This window comes from Notamacropus eugenii, chromosome 4 (assembly GCF_028372415.1).
Source record: "Notamacropus eugenii isolate mMacEug1 chromosome 4, mMacEug1.pri_v2, whole genome shotgun sequence".
In the NCBI taxonomy this organism is placed as follows: domain Eukaryota; kingdom Metazoa; phylum Chordata; class Mammalia; order Diprotodontia; family Macropodidae; genus Notamacropus; species Notamacropus eugenii.
Window position 1 is genome coordinate 37,438,844 of NC_092875.1, and position 12,824 is coordinate 37,451,667.

The 12,824-nt window shown below is 39.8% G+C and overlaps 1 protein-coding gene across 5 annotated transcripts in view; it reads left to right on the forward strand.

Moving 5' to 3' along the window:
• LRRC43 (leucine rich repeat containing 43) overlaps positions 1-12,824 on the forward strand; it is a 62,774-nt gene that overhangs the window by 24,232 nt on the left and 25,718 nt on the right. For all 5 annotated transcript variants that reach the window (XR_011965397.1, XM_072600560.1, XM_072600561.1 and 2 more), the window contains exons 2-4: positions 5,346-5,606; positions 8,566-8,676; positions 10,490-10,629. Coding sequence is in view for 4 of the 5 variants with exons in the window: in XM_072600561.1 (XP_072456662.1) it covers positions 5,346-5,606; positions 8,566-8,676; positions 10,490-10,629 (512 nt within the window). In the remaining variant the exon portion in view is untranslated. The remainder of the gene's footprint in view (positions 1-5,345; positions 5,607-8,565; positions 8,677-10,489; positions 10,630-12,824) is intronic.

Sequence of the window (12,824 nt, forward strand, 5' to 3'; positions counted from 1 at the left end):
TAAGGATGGAAACTATATCCTGCTAAAAGGCACCATAGACAATGAAGCAATATCATTACTAAACATGTATGCTCCAAGCGGTATAGCATCCAGATTCTTAGAGGAGAGATTGGGGGAGTTGAAGGAAGAAATTGATAGCAAAACTATACTAGTGGGGGACCTCAACTTCCCCCTCTCTGAACTCGATAAATCCAACCTCAAAATAAACAAGAAAGAGGTTAAGGAGGTAAATAAAACTCTGGATAAGGTAGATATGATAGATCTTTGGAGAAAATTAAATGGGAATAGAAAGGAATATACCTTTTTCTCAGCGGTACATGGAACATTTACAAAAATTGACCATGTACTAGGACATAAAAATCTCACAATCCAGTGCAGAAAGGTAGAGATAATCAATGCATCCTTTTCAGATCATAATGCATTAAAAATTACATGTAATAAAAGGCCATGGAAAGAGAAACCAAAAATCAATTGGAAACTAAATAATCTAATTCTAAAGAAGGGTTGGGTTAAAGAAGAAATCATAGAAACAATCAACAATTTCATTCAAGAGAATGACAATAGTGAGACAACATACCAAAACTTATGGGATACTGCAAAAGCAGTTATTAGGGAAAGTTTTATATCTTTGAATGCTTACATAAATAAAATAGAGAAAGAGGAGATCAATGACTTGGGCTTGCAGTTGAAAAAGCTAGAAAAAGAACAAATTGAAAATCCCCAAGTAAATACCAAATTAGAAATAATGAAAACCAAAGAGGAGATTAATAAAATTGAAATTAAGAAAACTATTGAATTAATAAATAAAACCAATAGTTGGTTTTATGAAAAAACTAATAAAATTGATAAACCTTTGGTCAATCTGATTAAAAAAAAGAAAGAAGAAAACCAAATTACTAGTATTAAAAATGAAAGGGGTGAACTCACCTCCAATGAGGAGGAAATTAAAACAATAATTAGAAACTACTTTGCCCAACTTTATGCCCACAAATTCCATAATCTAAATGAGATGGATGAATATTTTAAAAAATACAAATTGCCCAGATTAACAGAAGAGGAAATTGAATACTTAAACAACCCCATCTCAGAAAAAGAAATTGAACAAGCCATCAATGAACTCCCTAGGAAAAAATCTCCAGGGCCAGATGGATTCACAAGTGAATTCTATCAAACATTTAAAGAACAGTGAATTCCAATACTACATATACTATTTTTGAAAATTGGGGAAGAAGGAGTCCTCCCAAATTCTTTCTATGATACAAATATGGTTTTGATACCCAAACCAGGAAGAGACAAAACAGAGAAAGAAAATTATAGACCAATTTCCCTAATGAATATAGATGCAAAAATTTTAAATAAGATTTTAGCAAAACGAATACAGCATCTTATCACGAGATTAATACATTATGATCAGGTAGGATTCATACCAGGACTACAGGGCTGGTTCAATATTAGGAAAACTATTAGCATTATTGATCACATCAACAACAAAGCTAACAAAAACCACATGATTATCTCAATAGATGCAGAAAAAGCTTTTGACAAAATACAACATCCATTCCTACTAAAAACATTGGAGAACATAGGAATAAAGGGAACTTTCCATAAAATAATAAGCAGTATCTATCTAAAACCTTCAGCAAGCATTATATGCAATGGGGATAAGCTAGATGCATTCCCAATAAGATCAGGGGTGAAACAAGGTTGTCCATTATCACCACTATTATTCAATATGGTACTAGAAATGTTAGCTGTAGCAATTAGACAAGATAAAGATATTCAAGGAATAAGAATAGCCAAAGAAGAAACTAAGTTATCACTCTTTGCAGACGGCATGATGATTTACCTAGAGAATCCCAGAGATTCAAGTGAAAAATTACTTGAATTAATAAACAACTTTGGCAAAGTTGCAGGTTACAAAATAAACCCACACAAATCTTCTGCGTTCCTATATATTTGCAACAAAGTCCAACAGCAAGAGATAGAAAGAGAAATCCCATTTAAAGCTAGGGTAGACAGTATAAAATACTTAGGAGTCTACCTGCCAAAACAAACCCAGGGATTATATGAACACAATTACAAGACACTTTTTGCACAAATAAAGTCAGATTTAAGTAAGTGGAAAAACATTAGTTGCTCATGGATAGGCCGTGCTAATATAATAAAAATGACAATCCTACCCAAATTAATATACTTATTTAGTGCCATACCAATTAAACTATCAGACAATTACTTTCTAGAGCTGGATAAAGTAATATCAAAATTCATTTGGAAAAACAAAAGGTCCAGAATATCAAAGGGACTAATGAAAAGAAATGCTTGGGAAGGTGGCCTAGCGCTACCAGACCTCAAACTGTACTATAAAGCAGCAATTATCAAAACCACTTGGTATTGGCTAAGAAACAGAGAGGTAGACAAGTGGAATAGACTTGGCACTCAAGATGCAGTAGGCAAGCAATATAGCAACCTTCTGTTTGATAAACCCAAGGACCCCAGCTTCTGGGATAAGAACTCATTGTTTGACAAAAATTGCTGGGAAAACTGGATAACAGTGTGGCGGAAATTAGGCATAGACCCATACCTGACACCGTACACAAGAATAAAGTCCAAATGAGTACATGATTTAGGTATAAAGATTGATACCATGAATAAACTGGAGAAGCAAGAAATAGTGTATTTATCAGATCTATGGAGAAGGGAAGAATTCTTCACTAAAGGAGAGATAGAAAGCATTATGAAATGCAAAATGGATAACTTTGATTACATTAAACTGAGAAGTTTTTGCACAACCAAACCCAATGCAACCCAAATCCGGAGGGATGTAGTAAATTGGGAATGAATTTTTACAGCTAAGCTCGGGGATAAAGGCCTCATTTCTAGAATATATAGAGAACTGACCCATATGTATAATCATACAAGTCATTCCCCAATTGATAAATGGTCAAAGGATATGAACAGGCAATTTTCAGAAGAAGAAATTAAAGCTATCTATAATCATATGAAAAAATGCTCTAAATCACTATTGGTTAGAGAGATGCAAATCAAAACAACTCTGAGGTACCACATCACACCTATAAGATTGGCAAACATGACAGAACAAGAAAATGATAAATGCTGGAGAGGATGTGGGAGAGTTGGAACACTATTTCATTGTTGGTGGAGCTGCGAGCGCATCCAACCATTCTGGAGAGCAATTTGGAACTATGCCCAAAGGGCTACAAAAATGTGTATACCCTTTGACCCAGCAATATCGCTACTAGGACTATATCCCCAAGAGATCATAAAAATGGGAAAGGGTCCCACATGTACAAAAATATTTATAGCAGCACTCTATGTAGTTGCCAAAAACTGGAAGTCAAGGGGATGTCCATCAACTGGGGAATGGCTGAATAAATTATGGTATATGAATGTAATGGAGTACTATTGTGCCATAAGAAATGATGAACAAGAAGACTTCAGAGAGGCCTGGAAGGACTTATATGACCTGATGCTGCGTGAAAGGAGCAGAACCAGGAGAACTTTATGCACAGCAATGACCACAGTGTGTAAGAGTTTTTTCTGGTAGACTTAGATTTTTGTAATAACACAAGAACTTCTTACAAAAAAAAAAAATCCCAATGGTGGTTCTCAAGGCAAAATGCCTTCCACACTCAGAGAGAGAAATATGGAAGTCACTCACATAATGTAACAGATCATGTTTGTGTATGTGTATGTGTTTGTGTATCATGTTCTGATTTGTTATACGATTTCTTTCATTTATCTTAGTCTGACTACATAGCATGACTATAGTGAAAATATACTCAGTAGGAAAGTATATGTAGAATCTATACAGAATTGTATGCAGTCGTGGGGAGGGAAGGGGGGAGTGAGGGGTAGGTGGGGGGGATAAAATCACAATTGTATGGCAGTGATTGTTAAACATTAAAAAATTAAAAAAAAATAAAAAAAATAAATGTTATAGAGAAAAAAAAAAAAGAAGAGTTAGATATGACTCAACAAGATCACAGCTATATGTGATGTAGGCAGTAGTGTCTTTTCCCAAGTTGTTTCTTTCTGCTCATGGTAACAGTCCTGAAACTATGTTCTTTTCCCTCTTTCAAGTGCTCCCCCTCCTCTCAGTAGCCAATTTTTTTATTCTTTTTTTTTGAAATAACTCCTACATTTATCTCTTCCTTTTTTATTTTAATTGCTACCATGCTGGCCCAATCTCCCTGGTTGGAAAAGTTGAGTAATCCTTGACTTCTCCCTCATCAGTGGTGGGATGGGGCCGGGAGTGGCCTTTGGGGTGTCAGCCTGAGTGAGATAAGGAAACCCAGTCTCAAAAAACAAACAAATTGTTCTCAACCTGGCATTTCAAGCCCATCATCAATCGGCTCCCACACGCTTCCCAGGCAAACTTGCTCTCTTTCTTCCCTTATACCATTCTTCAAGCACATTATGCTCCCTTTCCTGGATCTGGGATTCACTCTCTCTCTCTTCACTTCTGCTTCATAAAATCTCTAACTTCCTTCAAAGCTCTATACAGGTGTCACCTCCAATACGAAGCCTTTCTTGGCACCCTCAGTCATTAATGCTCTCTCCCTTCTGCTATCACTTAGTATTTACTTTTCTAGACCCTAGATGCTATGTCCTACCATGAGATAGAAATTCTTCGAACCCAGGAACTGATTCATTTTTTGTCTTGCAATGCTTTAGTAGATGCTTAATAAATGTTTGCTGTTGTCTAATTGAATTATCCAAGCTCTCTGATCTTTCCCTACTCCAGTACCTCCTGTGTACAAGTACATTGGCCTATCCATCTTCCCCAGGTACTCCCTTGATGACATCACTTCCTTGCCTTTGGACAGAATGGAATTCAGACCCTTCCGCCTGACCTTCAAGGTCTGGCCTCAGCCCCTCTTTCCAACTTCATCTCAAGCTATCACCTAATATGTTTTGTAATCCAACCAAAAGGCAGTACTGTTTCTTGAATGGGTCATCTGCTTTCCTATTCTTGCTCATGCTGTTTCTTTCACCTGTAAGCCCAACACCCCCTAATTTTCCCCCATTCTCTACTCATCAACTTATCTCTACTTTAAGTATCTACTCAAATGTCACTTCTCTGTTCTTTCTAGAGAGAAATCCTCTTTACCTAAGCTGAACTCCTCTGGCTTTTGATTTAGAGTCATTTAGGAATGTGGCTTTCTTACTTCCTAGATTTAAAGTTCCTTGAGGGTAGGAACCATTTGATTGTGCCTAACATATGGCCTTTCTCGCAATAGGCTCCCAGCAAATACTTGTTGGATGAATGAATACTTGTTGAATATAAGTTTAAAGTTATATGAACTCTCCTCCTGCTCCTACAGAACAGGACCCGCTTTTCCCCTGAAAACTTGAAATCCTGGAAAGGTGGGATCCCTAAAGTGCCAGAAAATGTGCCCCCTGAAGAGGAGAATGTGGAATGCCTGCTGAGGCTGGTACGAAGTACAAAGTCTCCCTGGGCTCAACACAAGGATTCAACCATGGAAGACCAGTATCTGAGGGAACTTGCTATTCAGAACCCCCTCATCATTGGAGATGCCTTCTTATTCTCCTATTTCACATCCCTGCGAGTGGTGAACAAGGGGGTAAGTACTGGAAGCGCGGAAAGGCATAGGTAGATAGAGGTTAATATTGGGGTGGGACAGTTCTTCTTCCATGAATTATTGGTGAGATAAAGGACAAAGAAGGGGGAAATATAGAAAAAAGAGTCCAGACTGCCTAGAACCACCAAGTTCTAATTCTGCCTTTATAGTGAACTTGGGAGAGCTGGGTTAGGGGGAAATAAAGCTGATAACATGTTGAATGAGTAGGATTTCACTGGAGCATAACAGGCTTGTGTGACAGGAAGCTCTAACTGTCTTCTAGGAGTGCTGGGTTGGATCCTGGCCTTTTCTCCCTTGTAACCTCGAGGAAGTCACTTCTCTCAGGCCTCAGTTTCCTCCTCTGTAAAATGAAGGGGTTGGACTCATTGACTTCTGGTCTCTTCTGGTTCAGAACATATGATCACCTGATCCCACTTACCCAGAAGAACCAGCTGCTTACTTTGTTTGCTCTTCATGACTCCATTCCCTAGACCCTTGGAAGGAATTCAGTGGTGCCTCCCCACGGGGAGTGGGGGACTCCTTCCCCAACTATCCTATCAAGAATCCAGGTTTATATAACTCAGTCTTGTGGGGAAGGGGACATTTTTCACACCAACTAATGAAAAATCCATGCTGGTTGTAGTGATCTAGAGTTAAATTAATGGCTTATCTTTATTTTGTTTCTGAGTCACTGAGATGTTTTTTAAAAAGATATCTAGGAAAACCTGAACGAAGACTAGTCTTGGGGAAAGACAGGCCCCCTCCCTCACTTAGAATGGACAGTATCAAAGCCTTTCAATCTCCAGGAATCTGCTCCTTCCCTTCTCCTCCACCCCCATCCACCCACCCCAGAAAACAGAAACCTACTAGCTTGGATAGAAGGGTACATAGGGTGCACCTAGGCCCGCTGTCAGTCAATTAGACTAAAGTGTACACTTTACATAGGGCTGAGGAGGGGAGAGCAATACAAAGTGCCTGGAAGGAGCTTAACAGCTTAATGAGAGGTGTAGGATATGTAAAGGCAAAAGAACATGGACAGAGAAAATACACAAAACAGGTACTAGCAGGTGGAGTTGTAAGAAACTAAAGCTCTGAGGAGACATGGCTGGGTCATTGGGGGAAAGTCATAGAATTATGGAAGGGAATCCTAACATTATCTAGTCCAGGGCTTCTCAATGGATTTCAGAAGCTCCATGAACTTGGTTGGCATCTATCTATAGCAACTAATACAGATATATATCAGTGTATTCTCTCTCTCTCTCTCTCTCTCTCTCTCTCTTTCTCTCTCTCTTTCCTCCTCCTTTTTCCTCTGTGTGTGTGTATAAATGTATATATGTATGTGTGTACACACACATATACACATAGATACACACATACGCATATGTGTATGTATATGTATATTTTTTTTTTCCTACTTTCTGAAATGTAGCATTTCCTACAATTATTTAAAAACTTGATTCTGTAGAACTCACCAGGCTGCCAAAGGGGTCTATCACACACACAAAAGGAAAGAACCCCGATCTAGTTCATCTTTCTCCTTTTATAACTGGGGAAACTGAGGCCCAAATAAAATGGAAAAACTTACCCAGAGCCACCTGGTGAATTACTGTGTGAGTCAGGGTTTGAACCCCATTGTTTCAGAGACCTTTGCATTGTGCAAAATTATTCCTTTATGACATTGTGTGGGTCAGAGATCACCAACTCAAATAAAAATCAGAGACTTCTCAAGGTAGAAACAAAGCAGCAAGATTTTATTACAATCTCACGAGAAAGGACATCTCCTCTCTGGTAAATAATCAGGAGATGAGGCAATCACAGAAAGTAAAAATAGAGATTATATAGCCTTACGCAGATCCCACCCCCCTGCTGACCTTTTACTCCCATTGGCTGGGAGGCAGGCTCACAATCTAAATACAACAGTTAACGTGACTGTGATTAGGGGACAAGGTAGAAGTGGAACAACCAGTAGACATTATGTTGATGTGGATGTTGATGTGGCAACCCAAGGGGGGTAGTTTAAGTTTCATATTCCTGAAAGTCACATGATTTCTGGGAAACCAAAACTTAGGCCTAACCATCTACTAAAAGCCTTTTGTTAAGCACTGAGAAGTCTTCGCTATCTTCATTCCATTCAACCTCTTCACTGGTCTCATTGACGTTAGGATTCCCTCCAGTGGTACAGGTCTTCTGTATCTTCTTGTTCTAGGAAGTGCTTGTATCTCTTTTCCCATCAATCCTAGAACAAGACTTTGTAACCCATATTGTGTCATAGTCCCCTTCAGCAGTGTCTAGTGAAGCTCTTCTCAGAATCATGTTTTTAAATGCATAAAATAAAACACATAAGATTACAAAGGAAATGAATTATATTGAACTACAGCTGTCAAAATGTTTTAAAAAAATGATGTTCATAGACCCCAAGTTAAGAGCTCCCGTCCTAAAGGATCTACCGTTGTGCTGAAGGCCATTCTATGTTGTTTGGCATTTTGTGGGCGCCATTCTAACATTAGGGTTCTCTATGATGGGGGTTGGGTGAGTGGAGGTGTCCCTTGCCCTCTCACCATCTTTTCAGATCATACATTTCCTGATTCATATATCTTGTACCTCTTCTTATACATTGGTTATCCTTGGAAATACACCACAGTCGACTTTCACCCTCCATGTGTCTCTTGTCAACCACGACATGATGAGTTTCTTTGTTTTGAGGGTTTTTTTGGTTTTTTTAGAGTTTGTAGCATTCCCAGATTCACAGTCATACATAGTCAAAACTGGAGAATTTATTTGAAAGCATGGGTTTTTATGCCAGGAAGCAGCTTGGGATCATTCATAGCTCTGTGAAATTTCTTTGACATGTTCCTAACTCCACTTGGATGAACAAGAATGTTGTTTTGCCTAAAACAGAGTCATTATTATGGTCCTGGCTTGCGTTTTGGGGACCTAATTTACCCCCTCCCATATCTTCCAGGTCACCCTCATTGATGAGGACCTGCTGAAATTCCTTAAGCTTGAAGAACTGATATTGAGTGCCAACCGAATCAGGGCAGTGGAGCCCATGAATCTGCCCCCAACTCTGAAGGTAACTAGTGGCAAACATTCGGAACCTTTCAGCCAGAGCAGTGGAAGACTGTGCCCCAGACATGCTGAGGGGGGTGACCAGCACTTATTGGGCTGAAAGCAAACTCTGCTGGTGGGCATCCCTGGGTCTTTTTAAATGGGAATGAGGATTAAATCAGACCCTAGAAGTGAGCTTTTTGAAAGATGTTCCTAGGTTCAAGTTTGGAGGCCAAATTCGGAGAATGTTTGGCTTTCGTGCTGAGAGGGAGAGGGAGGAATGCAGTTCTGCAACATGCTGGATGATAACTGAGCCAGACCCTGGTGGAGGGGCTTCAAGGAGGGGAGCAGAGCTTGCCCATCCTCTGCCTGCCACTTAGAAGGCCTTGCTAAATTCCCCCCACCCTTTTGCCCCTTTGATTCTTCTGAGATCAGCCTCATCTGGCATCCAGACCTATGTTCCTGTAGCCACAGTGCTCCCACCCCCACCCTGTTTTGTTTTCCTTCAGAAATGAAAGCAAACTTCCAAACCTGCTACAGGGAGATTTTCTCCCCAGATTCCTATCAGCCCTCTTCACCATGTCCCCTTCCTCGTCCGGCTGATAAAACTTGTTACAGAGGAGTTAGGACACATTCATTTATTCTATCAGTATTTTTTAAGCTCCTATTATTTACAGAGAACTAGGCTAGGTGCTAGGGATGAGAGTGAGGGGACCTCTAAAGTCTAGATAAGAAATGGTAGGGGGTGAGGATAGGGGAAAAGACCCCACTTCCTAAAATTCGTAGGAAGAAAAACCTTTACTGAAGGAGAGGGCCTCAAAAGAGTGGCTGCTTCCACAACTCTTGGACCACCAAGGGGAAAAATATTCCTTCTCCACAAGGATCTTCCTGAACCCCAGTCAGCTATATGTTAGTCATTGGGGACCAGCCCAAGGCTGAGTGTCCTCTTGGCAGCATGTCCAGATTAATCCCCAGTACCCCTGGCCAGCAAATTCCTATTGCAGTGCCATAATAGGATAATTGGATCAGGATGATGTCATCATTTTAGTAAAACTTTTCTTCCCTCCCCAAAAAATCATAAAGAAGGGGAAAGTACCTACATATGTAAAAATATTTATAGCAGTCCGTGGTGGCAAGACATTGGAAACTGAGGGAATGCCCCATCAATTGAGGAATGACTGAACAAGCTGTGGTATATGAATGTAATGGAATGCTATCATGCAATAAGAAATGGTGAGCAGGAGAATTTCAGAAAAATCTGGAAAGACTTGTATGAACTGATGCAAAGTGAAATGAGCAGAACCAGGGAAACATTGTACACAGTATCAGCAACATTGTGTGATGATCAACTATGAAAGACTCAGCTCTTCTCAGCAACACAATAATCTAAGACAAATACAAAGGACTCACAAAGGAAAATGCTCTCCACATCCAGATAAAGAACTGACAGACTCTGAATGCAGATTGAAACGTATTTTTTTCACTTTATTCTTTCTCGTGGTTTTTTTTTCTTATGATATGTTTCTTCTATCACAACTGTGACTAATATGGAAATATTTTTACATGATAGCACCTATATAAACCATGTCAAAATGCCTACCATTTTCAGAAAAGGGGAGGGAAGGGAGGGAGAAAAACTTGGAACTCAAAATCTTATAAAAATGAGTGCTAAAAATTTTCTTGACATGTGACTGGGGAAAAAATAAAATATTATTAGAAAGAAAAAAAAAAACCCTTTCCTTCCTGAGTTCTCCCATGGTCTCCAAAGAAGGAAGGAAGGTGTTTTGGGATTTGTTTTTTCTTCTAGTCATGTCCTCTGTGATGTTCTCCTCACTCAGGTTCTGGAGCTCTATGGAAATGAAATGACCAGTATCCAGTGTCTGTGCTCTCACCCCCCTCCGGCCCTCCAGCATTTGGGCGTGGGACACAACAAACTTATTGGCTTCCTGGAAAGTCAGTATATCACAGCCAATTATTGGTAATTGAAGACCTCTTAATGGGGGGGAGGGGGGGAGGGTGATGGAAGAAAGGAAGAGATTAAACACTAGATGTTGATGTTTCTTGATGGATAAAACAGTTTGATTTGGGCCTTTTGGTTTCCATTTTTTGGCTGATGACAACAGACTTCAAATTTTTATTTCTCATCCAACCCACCAAAATGAAGGAAACCCGGAAAGTAACACCAGATTTAACTATGAAAATTTTTCCCCTATTGATCACATCAGATACCTTGCTACTTTTTCCCTGGAAAGATGCTGTGATATATTACATATCCTTGTTTGTTTGATATATTCTTTATTTATTGAGCACACTGTGTGTTCATGGTTGTATTGCATGGGGTCAATTCTTATTTATGATCTATTTGGTGGGTCAGCCATGGAGAATTGGAAATCCTAGGGGATGGTGGTGGATGACTCTCAAAGGGAACCCTACCAAGCACTCTCCAATGCAATTATGATGCCTCACATTAGGTAGAATTTAACAGTGTCTAAGACCACTGTTTTTTTCTCTCCCACATTCTAAGAAATTGCAATTCTAGATTATTGCAAAGGTGACCAGGCAAGTATTTTTTTTTAGGGTAGATTGACGTTGCTTCCAAGTCTCCATGTTCAATAAAGACTTGTTGAACTGAATTTCCACACTCTTAGAAGAAAAACTTTGATTAATGAAAACTGCAAGTGAACCCAAATCCTACTCTTTGACCATAACTTCTGACCTTCTCCCCTTTTCCTGTTGACTATTTGCCCAGGATCCCATCAAACAGCCCAATTTATAACCATTGGAGATTCCCCAACCCTCCTTTCTTGGGCCTTGGCAAGACTGCTAAGAAAAGAAACCTCCATTAGGCAGTCTGGTTAACTGAGAGAGTTAGCCAGAGATAATTCATGTACCAGATATACCTATACACACCATTTCAAAGTTTAATAAATGGAATATATATCTCACATGTAGATTCCCCCATTTTTTTCCTGTTCTTTTTAAGAAAGTGACCTGTATGACTGATTTTTCCTGTGCCCTCATAGACCAGGTTCTGACTGTCATACAAGAAGACAAGTCATAAAAAGGAAGGAAAGATTAGGGTGAAGAAGTTTATTCTGTGGGAAATTGTTAGTGTTTAGTATGATTTTAAAAGATAAGGTGCTGATAAGCTGCTTGGTGCTGAGGTTGTTTTTTTTTTTTTGGTGGGGGGTGGGTTGGGTTTTTTTGCTTTGGTACTTAGAACTAAAATGTACTGTTTCATTTTTAATTTGTGTCAGCGGGAAAATCCACTCTGTGCCCATCCTTATCTCTTTGTCCTCTCCTTTGCCATGTCCCCAGTCTCAACCCTTGAGAAATGAAGACTCTTGACTTTCCGATAAATTTTCCTTGACCAACCTCCTGTCATCTCTTGCCAGAGAGGGCTTTGTTCTTTATTAGCTTAGAGAAGATGGTTTCAGCTGCTCTCATGGACAGTAGGCTGGCCTGCCTATTCCTCCATACTTTGTGGTGTGGGTAGGAGAAGCATGAGCCTTAGAGCCAGATTGGGGCCAATTTACAGATGAACAAAGGCTCCCAGAGGTTTGACTTGCTGTTAGAGTAGCTAATGTTGACAGCTCTTGAAAGTCTGCGAAGTGTTTTACACGCTCTCACAACAACCCTGGGAGATAGGTAATATTATTAGACCCATTTTAAGATAAAGAAACTGAGACTGACAGAGGTTGAGTGACTTACCCAAGGTCACATGGCTAGTAAGTGTCTGAGACCAGATTCAGACCCAAGTCTTGACTCCAGGTCCAACATTCAGTTTTTTTGCTGGATCCTTAATCAACACTTAGCCCTCTAGTCCTCACCAATATGCTTCTCTGGTCTTTTTCTATCAGTCAACAAATACTTATTGAATGAGAGCTTGCTGTGTGCCAGGATGGAGATGGTGTGTGGCCCATCCAGAAGGGCATGGAATTTGTGCACCTGGTCTCCAGACCAGAAGGTCAGGGTTAGCTCTGAGGGTGGAACAGCAGCACCGAGCTTGGAGTGTCTCTGCTACTCTTTATGTCCCCTTGGGCAGGTACCTTTCCCTCTCTGGGCTTTTCTTGTCTACAAAAACAAGGGGATTGGATCAGATGATCACTATGGCTTATAGCATTTCTGAGGACATGGGGCATATGCTTATGAAGATGATTTGTGAATCGAAGG